General features: G+C 39.0%; 2 protein-coding genes across 2 annotated transcripts; one reads left to right on the forward strand and one right to left on the reverse strand.

The window, feature by feature from the left end:
• Positions 1–4,988: 4,988 nt before the first annotated feature.
• znf362b (zinc finger protein 362b) lies at positions 4,989–10,035 on the reverse strand. Its single transcript, XM_080533836.1, has 9 exons — positions 10,000–10,035; positions 8,549–8,612; positions 7,940–8,186; positions 7,427–7,534; positions 6,956–7,283; positions 6,469–6,693; positions 6,257–6,335; positions 5,792–5,950; positions 4,989–5,566 (listed from the first exon to the last, which is right to left on the reverse strand). Exons 2-9 carry the CDS (start codon positions 8,609–8,611, stop codon positions 5,450–5,452), a joined length of 1,326 nt encoding a protein of 441 aa, XP_080389962.1. The 5' UTR covers position 8,612; positions 10,000–10,035; the 3' UTR covers positions 4,989–5,449.
• Positions 10,036–14,117: 4,082 nt separating this feature from the next.
• Positions 14,118–17,233, forward strand: LOC308160587 (tumor necrosis factor receptor superfamily member 25; the record flags this gene model as incomplete). The annotated part of the gene is made up of 4 exons (XM_080534530.1): positions 14,118–14,194; positions 15,282–15,291; positions 15,795–15,897; positions 16,842–17,233. The coding sequence occupies 4 exons, from the start codon at positions 14,118–14,120 to the stop codon at positions 17,231–17,233; spliced, it is 582 nt and encodes a 193-aa protein (XP_080390656.1).
• Positions 17,234–18,683: the final 1,450 nt, after the last annotated feature.

Raw genomic sequence — 18,683 nt, forward strand, 5'->3', positions numbered from 1 at the left:
GAGGAGAACAATATGAAACGATGAAGGTTGGGGTAGTAGCCTATAGTTCCTGTAAGAAACTCAAACCACTTTCACCCCTGGTTAACACTATGGGGTGAAGCTTAGGAATTTGCTTGGAAATCCTGTGCAAGTGTCCCAAAACATTTTTGCTGTTCAATTGCAGGATCAATTGGTCAATAGTGTCTCAGTTGGTAGAGCATGGCGCTAACAACGTTTAGGTTGTGGGTTCGATTCCTGCTGGGACCATATATACTGAAAAATATATGCACTCACTGCAATGTAAGTCACTTTGGATAAAGACGTCAGCTAAATGGCATATAAATATACAAACAACTGTCAGATTATGTAGTAAACTGAGGTATGATCCATTGTACATGTCTGTCTTGAAATCATTAAGATGCTACAAGTTTGTATTCAGAAAATGTAAAGAATGTCCAAAGCAGAACTTGAGCCTTATAGGCTTGAAAGTAGCATATTGGTGGCAAAACATGCATGTAGTCAAATGATGTGTGTTACTGTATTCAAGTGCAAGAAGAGAGCTAATGTACAGTATGTAGTATGGTACTGGGTTAACATTAGAATTTCCCAACTAATGGGTCTAAGATCAAACAATGTCAAAAGGGGAGAATCAAATGATAGACATCAGGCAAATATACGAAAGACCTGTTGAAAATGTGCTCTTTTCAAGAACTTGTTCTTGCAATTTTGTGACTTGGTTTACATACTGAGGAATGTAGCAATGAAAAGGTAGCTTGCTATTTTACCTTTGCCCACATAAATCCAATATTGGCAATTATTTTCTATGAAAAACTGCCTTTGGGATTATGTTTACAGTATTGTCTTGGATTCTTAATTTGCAAGTTTACAAATGTGTTCAATATGAATTGGATTAGTGTATGATTACGTAAGATCCACTTTATACATCGATAAGCCAAAACATTATGACCTCTGACAGGTGAAGTTATATTAACATTGAGTATCTTGTTGCAATGGCACCTGTCAAGGAGCGGGATATATTAGGCAGCAAGTGAACAGTTGATGTTCTTATAGATCTTGAAGTTGATGGATGCAGGAGAAATGGGCAGGAGTAAAGACCTGAGTGACTTTGGTAAGAGCCAAAGGGCCCTATCATGCACGAAGTCTAGCGCCTAAGAACTTTTCAAACCACTTCTTAGCGCTAGGCGCAAAGTCAGATCGCATAATAGCAGGGGCGCCTAGCGCACTTCATTAACATATGAACACTCCCACAATGAGTAATATATGCACGGGAGTCTTACGTCTTATGTGTGGGCGCCTAGCGACACCTGCATAATAGCAGTAGCGCGTATGAAGCGCATAATAAGGGTGGCGGTAGGTCTTAACCTGGCGGTGCGTCTTAATTAAGACTTAAGACGGCAAGTTAAGAAGTGCATAATAGGGCCCAAATTGTTATGGCCAGACAGTGGTGAGTACCTACAGACAGTGGTCCGACGAGGGACAAACCACAAAAATGGTTGCGCATATGTGGGATGTGCTGGACCGACAAGTCTGATCCACGGCGGCTTGCCCTCGCAGCTTACAGGACTTGAAGGATCCGCTGCTAATGTTTTGATGCCAGATACCGCAGGACACCGTCAGGGGTCTTGTAGAGCCCATGCCTGGGCGGGTCTTGCGCTGTTTTGGCGGCACAGGAGCACCATATTAGCATATTAGGCAGGTGGTCATAATGTTTTGGCTCATCAGTGTATATTGTAATTTGTGTAGGATAAAATATATGAAAGAAACTGCAGGCTTCGCAGTCATAGCATTCTTTGCAAGTAATTACCCAAACCATGTGCATGTCTACATATTTCACTTTCATTAGGTAGTAATATAATAACTTTTCCTAACATATCTGTATACTTACTTACTAACTGTAATTCCAAAGAACAGTGGTGGTATACAGGCCTACATTTAGACTTATCAAGCCTATTCTTGGGCATATACCTGTGGTCAAAACAAGAAAAGGATGTACTAACTTTGCAATGTTATATAGTGGCAAGAAAAAGTATGTGAACCCTTTGGAATTACCTGGTTTTCTGCATGAATTGGTCATAAAATGTGATCTGATCTTCAGTCACAAGTCACAAGTATAGACAAACACATAATACCACACAAACAATTATAATCTTTCATGTCTTTATTGAACTCCAGGTTTGGACCCTCCAACTAGCTTTTGTAGAAGTCATTAGCCTAGGGGTTCACATACTTTTTCCAACCTACACTGTGAATGTTTGAATGATGTATTCAAAATGGACAAGAACAATACAATCATTTGTGTGTTATTAGTTAAAACAGATGGTGTTTGGTCATTATTGTAACTTAGATGTAGATCAGACCATTTTAAGACAAATGTATACATAAATGCAGGTAATTCCAAAGGGTTCACTTACTTTTTCTTGCCACTATACAACATTTGGATTTAAGATCTCATGGTGCGCCTGTTTTTCAACCACTGAGGACTGATATTTTAATCACTGTAGCCTGTAGAGATTGATGAACCAAGCAATGTCTATCAAGTCATCATCCATTTTGTGTTCAACGTGCCTGTAATGATGAAGTCTAATGCTTTATCCTGCTGCTAAACTGAGAGTGAATTACCATTGAATAATAATTGCTTACTATTTACAATTATACACAATTGAGACTTGCATAGGTTTAAATAATTCAAAGCTTCCCATGTACAGTAAATGCAATATTTTGTAAAGACAAATATGTATTTTCATAAATAAGTAATTGAATCTTAAAATGTGTATTGGATTTCTTTCAGTGCAGCTGATGATATTTTTTAAACAAAAGGAATGTAGGATAAATATTGAAATGTTTCAATAAATGGAAATAGTGTTAACTTTACTTTTTTTATATGCATTATTTATTTGCATTGTGCAGTTAATAATCTTAATTTAACTAAATAAATCGACAATGTGGGTATGTTTATAACAGTCTGTTTATTAAACAAGGTAAAGATACAAAGCTTTTTTAAACATTGATATTTTTAGTTTTTCTTCTCAGTCTTGTCTGTGCATATCAAGTTGTCCAAACTTTATATGAAACCACAATGCAAGACAGGAACAAGTGTAATAAATCTACACATAATATCGTCTTTTCATAGAGAATATGGGTTAACAGTTAATATACAGATTACAGTTTGGATATCCCATGCGGAAAAATTAAAATGCTTACAAGACTGAATACTGAAGAACACAATACAGAATATGGAAATAGAGTCGTTTGATGATAAAATAGTTAAGGCGTATATGTAAATAACTGATATAAAACAAGAATATTCAAAACAAATGATCAATATTGGATAGACTAAAAATAATTACAGTAAGTTCATACAAACATTCCTGTACAAAACCCTAATAGAAAGAACAGTTTATGAAAAATGAAAATTGGTACTACAAATGAGCAGTTTATTGACATGTACATTTCCCCATTTACTCAAAAGAGAGTAAGTTGAAGAGGCAGGGTCTGTTGTTGGCATAAATGTCTGTTTCCAGGCCAGTGGCTTGAATAAACTTTTTTCTTTTTTTTTTACATACTGTACGTATTTTACATTATTCTCGGTTCCATCTCAAATAAATGTTCAGCCTTAGCACCTTTTCAGAAGTAGTACCATCCAGAGCAACCAGAAGATAAAAGTACAGTAAAAATACAACAAACAATACTGTATACCATGTAAAAAGAAAACTATAAAAACAGAACTTGCAGCAACAACATCAACTCAACTCTGGGATGAGTGTTTGAACCAATCTCTACTGCAGGGAAGATTGTAAACCTGTAACTGACCTACAGTATATAGAAATTTGTCCTGACTGTGATGAGCCAATCTTGATTAGGTAATTTTTTGGTCCAACTGTGCACTTATTTATGGACAGGTTTTAAATTGTTATATTGCCTTTCTATCAATGAAACTGCACAGGGCTGTTTCCAGGCTGAATTATAGCTTTACCTTGACTTGGTGCTAAGATGTTGAAGAATGTAATGTGAGAGATAACAAAGGAGTAGTCAATACAAATACAACGTATTTACCTCCAGTTAACTTATACTATATATTTCTATGTATATTCAGGGTTGAAATGTATGATCTGCTTGAGTAACATACATTTAACAAAGTGGAAACGCTTGATGCCCCTGTCAAGGCCTGCAAAACTCTCAGAATAATGACATAACAGGTGTCATAACTACTCTCTACATCCAGAATCAGTTTGTAGAAACTGACCCGACACAATCATGACACCGCACTGTTTTCTGTCATTAGCCAAAAACCCTAGCTAAACAAGAGCTTGTATGTTGTGACTAGCACGATACAAGTCACTTCAGTTCAGGTCGATTGCTACTAACATATTTTGAATCATGTTTAACAATCAACATGATTTGTGCAGGCCTTATGTCATCATGCCATTTACGATAGGTTTGTTTTGGGCTTTGAGGGTGGTGTCATGGCAAAAAAGCTGGCACACTAGCTTACGTTAGCTTGCTTCAGGCCTCATATTCTCGCAAACTCATACCAAATATACTACCTGGCTACAACGAAAGCAGTTGAAAAGTAGGTGTTGATTTAAATATCAGTGTCTAGTCATGACTCTTATGATCATGAAAATTCCATTGCTATGTATAATGATCTTTCGGTAATGATCTTTTTTGGTATTAACAAGGGTCTTGATGAAACAGTTAACATATATTCCAATACATTTTATGCACTTGAGTTTGTTTCATCCACTTGTTAATTCACCAATATTATACTTACTATGTATACAGGTGTATAATCTTATGTTTTAAATGTCCACTTAGTTCCAATTACTTTACACTGAAATTATGCTTATATCACCCTGTAAAAGTTAACTTGCGCAAAAATATAGCAAAAACAAACAAACAACACTTTCAATCGGACACAGTCACTCTTAGCTGCCTCAAGCAATGCCTTTGCTTTTCCATCTGAAAAGATCTGAACATTTTGAGCCAAAACCACAAGGCCTGAAAGTGCTTTAAGATTATCTTTGGATGTCTCAAGAACACACCCAGAAAAGATTTCTTTCTCTATTCCGTATAAGGGCAAATATCATCTGGCACATTTTGGAAGCCCATTTAATGGAAGAATAAAATGTTATAATTTTAATTTAGGGGCCAACGCAAAAGACCACTTACATAACAGTGACGTAAGTGCTCATAATATCTGACAAATTACATTATCAGACATTAGTTGAAATTAACAAACTATATGATTACATTCGCAAAGAATTTACCATGCTTACTTTCTATCTCCAGTCTCTCATAAATGGATCAAGGGTTTGGATCGCCACATATCCTTATGTCAGGTTCATTAGATGCTAAGTAGGCCTTTTGTGGACAGCCATATGTGCAGGGCCCCTAAACTACAGCTTTACCTAGAAAATGAATCCAACATAACACTGTGTGGGTGGACAGCTCAGATGAGAGAGATGCGTATTGGGATGCTCGGGGACTCTGTCCTCTGGGGGGACTGGTGACTTACAAGGTGCTCCACCACTGTGTGTTTGGACATGTGTTTCATAAGGTATGTCTCCTGCAAAGAGAGAGACACATAGAGGTTGTCATATTTTAGCATAACTGCTTTCACACAAAGCTAATAATGATAATAATAACTTTCATTTAAATAGTGTTTTCCATAGTAAATAGCGCTTTCCAAATTAGCAAGACCTTTTGTATTTTGTACCTATTGTATTTCCTAACAATGCTGATCATAGGGCAAAATACAGTTCTGTTTCATCTCTATGGGTGAGATACTCACCGAGGTGTATGCCCGGCCACACATACTGCAACAGTAGGCTTTAGCATTTTTAATGGCATGTGCTGACAGGTGGATCTGTAACGAGGCTGAATCTGAGTAGGCACGGTAACAGTTGGGACATTTGTACGGCTTGTCTTTATTGTGCTGCCTCTGGTGAGACTAGAGAGGGAGAGAGACAGAAAGGATCGCCATCATTTAGAACACAGTAGCTCAAAGGCTGTTAATCAGTTCAGGTTGTGTTTGGAAACAGACGGCAAGTTGTTATTGTATGGCTTGTTGCTTGACACAATGCTCTGCTAATCCGCTCATTTGTTATCTCAGCACAGAGGTCCTGAATTAAATCCTCCACATCCTCTTCTTTCACCACAATATTGAACGTTAACACTAATGTTAGCACACTAATGGCTATGCAGAGCTAGGAAATGCTCAGATTGGGTAACCCTATGGATGTGATGTTATACTGACCTGAAGGTTAGAGAGCTGGGTAAAGGCCTTTTCACACCCAGGGTGCGCACATTTATAGGGTCTGTCACCAGTGTGGATTCTAAGACACAGGAAGAGGAGAAAGAAACAAGGCCCAAAGATAACTAACAGGAAAATACTATGACCTATGGTTTAACAATTATTGCAGGAAATGAAAACAACCATAAATGACACTCAAATGAGGCTGAACTGACCTGGTATGCTGCTGCAAGTGGGAGAGCTGGCGGAAGGAGTTCTCGCAGTAGGAGCAGTGATAGGGCTTGATGCCCAGGTGGATGCGGAGGTGCTGGGCCAGGTAGGAAGCATTGGCAAAGGACTTAGAGCAATGGGGACACTTGTGGGGCTTAGCCTCTGTGTGGGTCTTAGAGTGGATCTGCATTTCCGACTTGGTGAAGAAGGTGAGTGGACAAATCTTGCATCTGTTTGGAGCGATACGGCACAAACATAGCCAAATAGGACTGGGTCAAACCATAGTTTAGGTTCTACCTATAAATACTCTTATCCAGTCATTACATAATAGTCTCAAGTAGCAGTCTTGAAACTAAGACAATATCTTGGTCAGGTTTATGTCATTAGTGAGGAAAAAATCCCTGAAACAGAGAATTATGAATGGGGGAAAAACATACATCCAATTTATATTTTAAAAACTCCTTAAAATCCTTGAAACAACCTTTTACAGACCTGTATACTTTGCCCTCCTTTGGGGCGATGGTGATGCAGCCCCCATCAGCGCCTGAGGCCATGATGGGGTAGGGCACTACTAGCAGAGGACCAGAGGGGTTTTCCGCCTTGATCTTCTTCCGCCCGCGGGGCGTCTTGGGCGGGGGGCCCAGGAGTCCTGCCAGGCCCCCGGACTTCATGTGCTCCATGCCAGGTCCACTCGCCAGCCCAGATATGATGTTGACAGACGGCGTCCCTCCCAGTCGGTTCTGGATGCTGGAGGTGGGGGTGGTTGGGGTGAGAGCCTCCGAGGTGTTGTGGCCGTCAGGCCGGGACGAGGGGGCCAAACCTGTGGTTGTGGACACACATTAGGCTATCATTACGTTAATTACGTCAGTTAACCACACCACGGTTTGCATGACGTGTGTGAATCATAAAGCTGTAAAACATGTGTACGACAGAGCCATGCTAGAGGTAGTGTTATTACTCTACCTGACCGATGATTGACTCTGCTGTTCTGCTGCTCCACGATCTGTCGCATGTGCCAGTCTTCCCATAGTCCTTTGGCCTTCACAGCTGACTTGTCATCCATATTCACGTCTACATCAAGATAAAAAGTAATGATATTGATAGATATTTTGATTCAGAATAAAATACCTCTCTGAATTGCATCAATTTTCAATCATCCAACCTCAAATCACACAATGCTGCATAATAAAAAAAGCACTTGCATAGGTAGCATTCTCTCCCTGTCTCGAATCCTCCATCTACTCTGAAATGAAAGAGTTGTACAGGTGAAAGCAAATGTCTGGTTGGAGTCCATGGTCCACCATATTGCTTTTACCATGGAGCCTTCAGGTCAGTGCAGATGAAGGAGATGTGGGGAGGAAACAACTTTATTGGCATGCATGCATCTGTTGAATGGCATAGGCCTTGCACCTCACCAATGTGAGACAATGGCTACGGTGTGAACCCATGTGATGAGGTTGGCAATGGACACTGTACCTGGCACAGAGCTGGAGGCCGGGCGGGCGTGCAGGGCGATGTCAGGCTGGGCAGAGCCCTGAGAATGGTGCCCGGGCATCTGTTGGGGCTTGGGCATGGGCATGCCATGCTGCCCGCTGTCTGAGGGCGAGGAGGCCACCAGCAGTGTCTGCTGGGAGGGGGCAGAGGTGGGCGGGAGGTGTAGAGGTCGGATCTTTTCAGCCATCAGCTGCTCCTTGATCTTGTTAATGAGCACCAGGTTATCCAGCTGAAAGGGTTAACGGGTCATGCTCAACAGAAAACAGTTGCCATGTATGAATACCACCAAACCCCAAAAAGATCCTGAATCATTCACTGTACCACTATTATACCATTTCAATAATTTTCATTGTTAATGAAGGAAAGTTGATTGAATGGTTTGCATGCCCACAAAAATGGCAACATTTCACAAATTGTTGAATATTTCCAATTGAGACTTGAACTCATTTAATGACCATTCACCAATAGTTTGAGACCAGGCAAATTAAAACACAGACAGAAACAATAGGTTAAACATATTTGTTTAAGACCATAGTTTTGTTCATCCTGTTATCCAGTGTAGAACTACAGAGATGTACCAGGTGAGCTTACCTGGCCAGGCATAGAGGGGGGCGGAGGCCAGAAGTATGGGTTGTTAAACCGAGACTCTGCCATCCTGAAAACACAAGTTTAACAGGAGAAGCTGACAGTATGTAACAAAGGCCTATAGTTATATGATGTTATTATGAAAGAACTTGTCAACTACAAAACTAATTTATTATACAAATACTGCATCTCCTGCATATTCAATGACCTGGGCTATTTATGGATGTCCCACTTTATAAATCAGTAAGTGAGGTTCTTGTGTATATTTCACATGTTCAGGACAAGTGAACATTAAATTATATAAATTAGGTTTATATTAATATTATTAGGACTGTAAGGTTGTGTTAATTTGATACAATGTTACATTCAACATGAGACATTCACTGTAGTGTATAATATTATTGGAAAGGTGTAAAAAAAAAAAATATATATATATATATATATAATATGTCTGTGAATTTTGGTCCATACAAAATATTTCTATTTGAATAAACATTATACTACGTTGTGTCAGTAGAGTAACATTTCAGACAGACAGCAAGACAAAGCCAATAATATGAGTCATTTTAAATCGGCCTGACCCGCAGTCTTCTACGAAATCAGTGAAATTCATGTAAATGCCATGAACAAAAAGGTTTTAGTACATTTCTCTGAAAACTATGGTGCACACGTTTTTTTTCTCCTCTCAAAATCAACCAGGCAGCTCAACGGTTTGCCATTATTAATGTATTCTCTTTCCTGAATTGATTTCCTAACAAATATGAGTGACTCTTCTGTTACAACTAATTTAGCAAACTTTTCTCGATCCCCGGTAGACTTCAGATAACTCCACTGGCCCTAAGCATCTCTGGAATTCACTAATGCAATTTTGCGATGCGACCATCCCAATGCGACTCGACATTCTCAGACAGTTTTATTAAAACATTTTCAGACAAAAGAGAAACAAAAATGGCAGCCTGATTTATTTTTATAAGGCGGGACGCCATATTCTGCAGACTCCTAAATGTGGACCATCTCTTCCCCTTGATAAGACACGGACGCTGACACAAAGGTGTGTTTATTGTGTCAAAGGCATGAACGATTGTTTACGCCGAATTGCAGGTTTGAATAGCCCGGCCTCCCCACCTCTTAAAAAAACTGACACTTCCTACAACAAACCATGCCCTGCAAAATTGCACGGAAATAGGTAAGATGCTTGAGCTTTGCACATCATTATTTTGGATAAAACAGCAATAGCGATGCTTAAAGGTCACGATGTAACAACCGTACACTGTCAAATCTTCAGAAAGACGTTATGCCATTCTTTCCAAAAATGCGTCCACTTTGGTATTTTTTAACATCTACAACTTTTTGACCATCTTTTTTGATAACCCACACAATGCATATATATATTTGGAGGATTATCGATTATAACAGAAATGCACATTTTCAAGAATATCCGAGAACTGAATACATACCTGATATCAATTGCAGATTTTTGTCTTGCGAGTATAGCTTTATTATAAAAGGTTGATGTTCTTTCTGCCTGCCTCCAATTGGTTCAGCGCTTCCGGGTCGCTTTGTTCACTTCTGGGTGCTGCAGGCAGCCGCTGACTGGGGATTTTAGATTTCATGATTATTTGGAATCTAACATCGACAATATTCCTCAACCTAAGTGCTTAAATATGCCTCAAGTTAGGCCTCCATAATGTTTTTCTGAGTCCAAGTAGCGCGCCTGCGTGTTGCCTACTCTGCACACTGCAGGGTCCACTTCAGTCTCCAGAAGTCAGCATCAGTTCCATACGATCAGTTCAGATGTCAATGAAAGTGTCTTCTTTCAATACATGACTTCTTGACCTTTGTGCTTCAGAATGAAATCCAATGCCTTACACTACAAGTTGTCATTTCCATATCTCCCCTGAGGTGGTTTGTTATCAATGACAATTTGCCTAATGCACAATTACTCAATATGGAACTTGACAATCATCAACTTTTAAGGTGTGTTCATGTTGTCAGTAGCCTACACAGTTGCTAAATATAATATTATCTAACCATAATCAATGTATCTCAGTTTATCAGTGTAGGAAAGTGGAAAGTACAGTATGGACAGAATTGTACTCAATTTAACAAGAATCTCCCTTCTTACGTTAGGGTTAACCATCAATAGAGCAGTAAGTGGGCTATTTCATCTGACAGTGTTTCCTGTTCCTGCTCTCATAATTTCTCTGAAGATTTGAACGCCCCAACACTACTACTGAATTCCTCTTGACCTATTTTGATTAAAAAAAAATATAGAAGTTCAACGTACACATTGAAGGAGGGCTTGATGCAACAATGCAGCAAACATTTTGTAGTTCTGTATTCTTTTTATGTTACTGTCTCTCTCATATTAATTCCAAGTGATGTTTTATTATTATTTTGATAAGTTGATTCATTACATTTTAAATGAGAGAAACAAACACCTGTCAAGGACTTAGTCATTTGAACTATGATTGTTACATTTTGGGTCTTTGTGCTGGTAAGTACAGTATCATTACATTGTTTATCATCATGTTTTGTTTTCAATGCATATTCTAGTTGTGTTGAATAATACTTTTTCATTTCTGGTAACCTAAGTAGTTTTTTCCCATTATTTGTGATATACCTGTAATAATGGACATAACATCATAATAAATGTACTGGATGCCTGTTATAATATGGCAGATTGTTCATATCATGACTGAAATGTATAATGTATTATTATGCTTGGTTAAGGTGATGAAATACCAAAAAAATTGCTAAAACTAAGCAGGGAAGAGGTATTATTTGGATTTGGATCTGGTGGCATTAACTTGAAAAAGTCCATGCTTATCTACTGTACAGTACAGTACATTCCTCAATTGATGAGCTTAATATAATTGTCTTACACCATCATAACTCCAAATATGCCTGTTTTACTCCAATGTTCACAAACAACAGAGACTTAAACATCACTATAGCTTCAAAATATGTTTAAAACCCCTGTTTTGATTTCACAGACTGTCTGTCCTTTCTTCCAGACTTCCAGTCTATACATTTACTTTCGAATGATGAATTGCTTCTTCTTCTTTTTTTCCTTTTTTCAATTAAAATGTTTGTCCCATCTTCTGGATTGATGGCACATTTGAGCAATAACATCCAGATAAACAGATTTAAAGGTTACAGTTACTGTATGAGTTCTGCTCTAAGGAAATGGTGGTGGTGCTGTGGTACTAGCCAATACCCAACACTATGACTGTATTAGCATTGACAGTATTGAGATTGGGCTTGTGTGTTGTAAAATGTAGCCTTGTTCATTCAGTCCTCAAGCAGGATTGGGTTAGGGTTAGACATTTGCTTAAAGCTCTGTGTTTCCTCTGTCTGTCAGGTGTGCCCATTCATGCTATTCTCTCTATCCTCTGCAAAGGAGGCAGAATGCAAGGAGGAGGGTCTTAAAAAGAACTCAAGTACATGCTGCAGTGAATGCCCAGCAGGTAATACACAAAAGTAACACATACAAACACAAGCTTGAATTGAAGTGGGGCGAGTGAGACCCCAAGTCCTAATCATTTAAGTCCTGCTTCAGCTATGACATAACTTTAAAGCATTCGCATCAGTCTGAATTGTAACCCTGTGCTTTGGTTCAGTTGAGTTGTATTGCCTTTAACACATTCTTAGGGCATCTCAAAATTTGTTGTTGATCAATGTCTTTCAGGCTACCACATAGACAAGACTACCACAGGTTGCAATACGAATACCTACAAATGCAAAAGATGTGAAGATCGCAAAGGATTCCTTGCTATATCAAATTCTAAAGACAAATGTCTTCCTTGTAAAGTATGTTCTGGAGGTAAAGATACTTACTACATTGTTATTCTTTTTTTTTTCTTCCTGGAAAGCAAAGTACAGTGTACATGCTGCAATGTGGGTGTTTGTGAGAGGGCATACTGCATGTGTATGGATTTTGTTTTTGCACATGTTTGTGTGCAAGTGCAGATGTAGCGTATGGGTTTGCATTGGGTATGTAAGAATTCTAGGCCTATGTTGTTTCCCTTGGAAGTTTGTGTTTTTGTGATCGAGAAACATTGTTTGTTTCCTAGATTATCAAGAGATTGTGAAGCATTGTGTCTACAATAAGGACACTGTATGTGGGTGCATAGTGGAAACCTACCAGTTTGAGATTCACACTATTCCTAACCTTAGGTTGAATTGCCGGAATTGCTCTTTGTGCACTGACTGTAAAACCTGTAAGTATAATCTCTCTCTCTCTCTCTCTCTCTCTCTCTCTCTCTCTCTCTCTCTCTCTCTCTCTCTCTCTCTCTCTCTCTCTCTCTCTCTCTCATTAATCTGAAGTTTGTGTAAGGTTTTGTAAAATGTCATATCATGTCATTTGCACCCTTAAAGGAAGGAACCCCCCTATTGGTTGGTATTGAAATATACAAAACGCCATGTACATGTTGTGTCTCTAAATATCTGTATTTTCCCTGTGCTTTTCCTACAGGTCCCACGTGTAAAAAGTGTGGATGTAAATCAGGTTATTACCTAGACGAGAGGAAGATATGCCAGTCATGCGAAATGTAAGCTACAAGAATGCACTTACCAGATGAGAGCCTAACCCCTACAATGTTTAGACATTTCATAAGCCCAGCAAAAGCCCACAACTAATGTCTGTTAGTCAGTAATATTCATATTTCAGTGATTAACCACATGCCTCCACATCAGTCAATACACAAAGACACATTTTCCAGTATAATGGTGATAGGGTTCTATTGTGTCCACAAATTGGACCCCATCCGCTTTCATTCCAGGCTTGTGTATCAACTAGAGTGAAGGTAGTCACAGAAACATATATAGAGCCTAAATAGATGCTACACATTCATTTACACACAAGTACCATGCTATATAAAGGATGGTAAAAGGGTCATGCTGCATTTGGCATAGCACCAGTTGAAAGGGTCGGCTTATGAATAGTATTTATTTTTCTCATAACTGAATTGTGAAGAATCTATGTGGGCCTTAAAGTTTATTCATGAAGGCTTTATTAACCTTTTATAATATAATTGACTTTTTTTTTAAAGTTTGACCATTAGCCTTTAAACTATACTAAGGATGTAGAGTTATACTGTATGTTATAGCATATGTTATATGCATTCAGGTTAGTGGGTTGAGGACTTCCTTTCAAAGCGGAACAAGTTCTGAGTAACCATTTCTGGTAATCGATGCACTCAAAGTACACCCACACATTGCTAATTATTTAGCCCTTATAACCGTAACATCTGGGCGTCACAACAGTTAAACTGTGATTGAAGGGATATGTTGAATATTTCTAGACTGTATCAGATACATAACATAACTCAAGCAAAACATACCATCTGTTTGCAAAGCCATTTGAATGGTTACTCGGAACCCGCTCCGCTATCCATCTATTACATTAACTTTGTCCATTCTGTAAACATCCACCCATAAATGTCAGTTGTGTCATATGAAATGTAATGTTCATGATCGTACATTTGGTGGTGTCATCTGGGAAGTCCCCTCTGGGATTTATCTTAATGATCTTGTCTTTATGTTTCAGGGTAGAATGTCGGAAAAAAACAGAATGTCCTCCCTGTTCCACGTCTACAATCACAACCAAAATTCCTGCTACAACGCTTACTTTGACCCCAACCTCAAAAGGTAACTTATCCACCTCAATAACAAAAAGGCATCCAGTCCCAACACATTGTTAGTTCCTCCAATTTGCATGCCTCTAGCGATAGATTACAAAACATACATAATGTTGTCATAACAACTGTCATATGTCAAAGCAACTTGCGGCTAACATACATAACCCTTATAACACAGGCCTTACTTTGTTTTTATCAGACATTTATCTAAATTTTAAAATATTTATTTTTCAAATTAAAAGCAATTTCCTGTTAATTTTCATATGTGTAAGCCACCACAAAATATAACGAATGATAATCTACTGTAACATGTTGTCTTATTACAGCACTGGTTAATCAAAATGACAACTGTGTCTTGTTAAAATAGGTAGAATACCTCCCAATTTGCTTTACCCAACCAATGTCAACACTTCGCTTATGTTAAATCATGCATCCATCTTGTATTATGTGGTCTCTGAAATAGGATGGCATTGTACAGCCAGTTCTTGGTATGACGAGTAGTTTATTTCCAACAGCAGATCACATCTCCTCCCAACTCCTGGTCCTTCTAGTTGTCCTGGTGACCATTCTGCTTGTAGCCGGTCTCCTGGGCCTGACCCAAGTTTGCACCCCTGGAAAGCACCTCAAATTACCTTCAAGTGATTCCTCCCCCAATGCTAATGGTAAACTAGCCATCTATAGTAGTACCCATTTGATACAGTAAAGTGTAGTTACAGAGGGATACATTTGACATCTTGCTTGTAAACAAAACTCTACAGCCATTGGGCTAAAGGGTTTGTAGCCTCAGCTTAGATATTTCAGTTGTTGTTGTTGTTGTTTTACGATCTACCATCATTATCACTTGTACATTCAAAGATGGGTAATTTGTTCTCTAACCTCAACTTCAGTTAACTGAAGAATACCTCAGCCTTTACAAATATAGTCAACTTGCGAATTCAAAATGATCTCTCAACTGTAACAGACAGAGCAGGAAACAGGATAACATCTGTGCGTTTAATTCTAGGTCAGATATGTCATCAACCAAGCAACCCAGCTTCAGTGGTTTGTACTCAAGTTTCTTGTTTGTCCTTTCTCATTTTGTTTTGGTTGGATGATAGGAGCCGGATGGTAAGAAGAAAGGTTATGAGAGATAACAAATACATGATAATGAATTCACCATCATGTATAGGTCAACACTTACAAGCAGAGGCAAAACATTATCATTTGACATTTTATTTGGAATGTACAACATAACTAATCTTAAAGTTGTGTTTTTTCCCTCTAAGTAGTCATATTGATGCACAGTCATGTGAAAAAGATGGGACACCCCATGAAAACCGTTGTCTTTTTCAACATATTTCATCATATGGAGATTTGATCTTAATTTTAACAATATTAAGAGATATTATAAGAGGTAATATAACTAAACAAATAAAACAGATAGCTTTTTATTATTATTATTATTATTATTATTATTATTATTATTTGTAAAATGTAAAAGACAAAGTTAGTGGTACAGTGTTTTGTGATGTTACCTTCCATAGTCTGTGATTATGGAGGCTTTTCAGAATTTCTTGTCAAACAGATGATGATGCTTGTTTGTTCTTCTCTTCTTTGTCCTGTCCTCCAAGACTCTGACTGTATCTGAGGGGATTCTCATGACTGAACTATCTCACAGTGCTGCAGAGTATGGAACCATTGTCGCCCCACTTCTGGCAGACAGAGAACCTAGAAGTAAGTACTGTATGGCAACAGCATGGCAACATTGCATTTATAGCAGGGGATACTGGGGGAGGTCAAAATGTTTGATACCATTCCTCATTCTATTCCATGCATTACAATTAGCCCATCCTCCGTTTTCTGCCTTCACTAGCCTCCCCTGATTTATACCATGCATCTATGTAATATACAGTATACAGTAGGCCTATATAAGCTGGTGTTCATGGCTTGATTCACTTTTATAACAACGCTATATCATTGTGTCTAGAGTTTAAAAAGGTGTAATAGTAATATTCACTGTACTCTTAGTCTTGAGAGAAGTAGATACATATCCCATGCAGGATAGCGTGTTGTACAGCCTTGCTTGGCTGACAGGTTGGTGTACGGTTAGAATGTGTGATGTGGTGTGCTCACTAAGAATCTGAGCAGTAGCCTTTCCTCTCTGCATTGTCAGCAAAGCTTGCCTCTTATCTATAGTCAGCCATGTGGGTGCGTGTGTGGAGGTGGAAACTGGGAAACTGGAGGCCCTCAGTGATATGAATCAGCTAAAAATCTAAATTTCTACTTTGGAGGGTGTTGTTGCATCCTTCTTGCGCACAGACACATCAACACCTGATAAGGGGATGCTAATATTCCTTTTCTATGATTAAGTACTGTCTATGATTAAAGTGCAGGTTTATCATAATTTGTACATCCACCTCTTCGCCCTATAACCTCTAATGTTACAAACCCTCTGATTCTCACATGGAGTTGAAATAAAGGTTGCCCACAATGGCCAACTGTAAATTTCCCTGTGGTTAGGGGGGATTTGACATGCCACTCTGTGGTGATCCTCAACTGCTCGTTTGTGTTTTTCTTTTGATAGGTCAAACTTTCTGGGATTTCCAACATTGTTTGAAATGTAAAAACAGCTTTGACTTCCTACTCCTCACATTCTGAATTCCTCCCATCTTCCTCAGTCCCTCGGCCGGAGGCTCGGTTGGAGCGCTGGTCCGCAACCGTCCTGTATACCATCATCAAGGAGGTACCTCTGCGGCGCTGGAAGGAGTTCCTACGCCTACTCTCGGTGCCAGACCGCCAGCTAGAGCAGGTGGATCTGGAGGCCGGGCTGAGCTGGCAAGAGAAGCAGTACCAGATGCTGAGGCTGTGGAGCCAGGGACCTGCTGCAGACCTGGAGGACGTCTATTCGGCCCTGCACTACATGGACCTGGATGGCTGTGCACACAAGCTACAGGACAGCTTGGAGCATCTGCGCCAGGCCAATAGGACAGGTGTGGTCGTCTTCACACAGGAAGTGACATCACCGCAACACCATCATAGGACCATGGAGGCTGGGCCCTCACATGCCTAACTGTGTGTGTGACATCATGACCCAAGCATCATAAGTGTACAGACTAGAGGCTGACTTCATAGATCTGGTACAGTGGGGGAAATAAGTATTCAACACATAAAAAATAAAAAAATAAAAAAATCCTTTGCAGCTATTCACATGAAATGTTGACCAGACATTGGTATTAACTCAATAAAACTACACAGCTAAAGAAATTGTAACACTTCAATCCATAAAAAAAAGTTGTGTGTAATAAAGCAAAATGACACAGGAAAGACATATGGAACACGCTAACTGAAATTTATTTAAAACCTGTTTCCAATGACAGCTTCAAGACGCTTCCTATCCGAAAAAACTAATTTCTCACAGCGATCAGGTGGGATTTTGGCCCATTCTTCAACACAGACAGTCTAAAGGTGAATCTTGGACTAGGCCAGTCCAACACCTTTATTTTCTTCCTCTTGAACCAATTGAGAGTCTCCTTTACAGTATATATTTTGGATCGTTGTCCTCCTTGAAGATCCACCCGCGTCTCATCCTCATCATCCTGGTGGATGGCAACAGATTCTTCTCAAGAATCTTTCGGTACATGGCTCCATTAATCTTCCCTTCAATAATTTGACATTCTTCCACTAATCTACAGGCTTCTCCAAATGTTCTGTAGCAAACTTCAATCGAGCTTCAACATCAGCCCAGCATCATACTGTTATGTGGCCTTGCTCTGTTATGTATGACCCTAGGACTATAATAGGCCTTTCTGTAAATATGACATCATCACACCACCAGCCATGAACATCATAATCACATCACAGCAGCATCTAATACACTTGCATAACTACAACATACCAAATTCTCTTGCAATGTTTTTTTTTTTTTTTTTTTTACTATTATGTATGTTTTGGAATTGTTTCCTTGAGGAAGATTGTAGTGAAACTTGGAAAAGGATCTGCATGCTTAATATATTAGTGTACTGCACTTCTGTTGACAAAAAAGGAATGCAACCCCGCAAAAATGATAGATATACAGATATAACTTGGCACCTAACCACCTGCCACTTTCAGCTATCATCACAACTGAGGGTAATGTGTTACAGAAGTATCTCAAACTTAGAAATGTGTTTGTTGACGATAATCACTGATCACTATCAGAGAGATAGACTGCATGCAATTATATACCCATTTATGTCACCGTTTTGTATTAAACATTGATACATACAGTTAATAACAGGTGGAATCTTGAAAATACACCACCACTGTGTCATGATTCAATGATTGTAGCCACAATGGGAGTATTTGCCGATATCTGCATAGCAGGCCAGGCCCAGTCTGAAACACAATTGTGACCGTTCATTCATTCATTCTGAATTGTTGTTCGTTTTTTGTTCCTCGGTCATGACGTCAAACTGGCGGGTCCACAAGCGGTCTCATAACCCTTTGAAGTCGACATATTTGATATTGGTTTCACAGACAGC

The sequence above is a fragment of the Nansenia antarctica genome (genome assembly GCF_963989245.1).
Source record: "Nansenia antarctica genome assembly, chromosome: 6".
In the NCBI taxonomy this organism is placed as follows: domain Eukaryota; kingdom Metazoa; phylum Chordata; class Actinopteri; order Argentiniformes; family Microstomatidae; genus Nansenia; species Nansenia antarctica.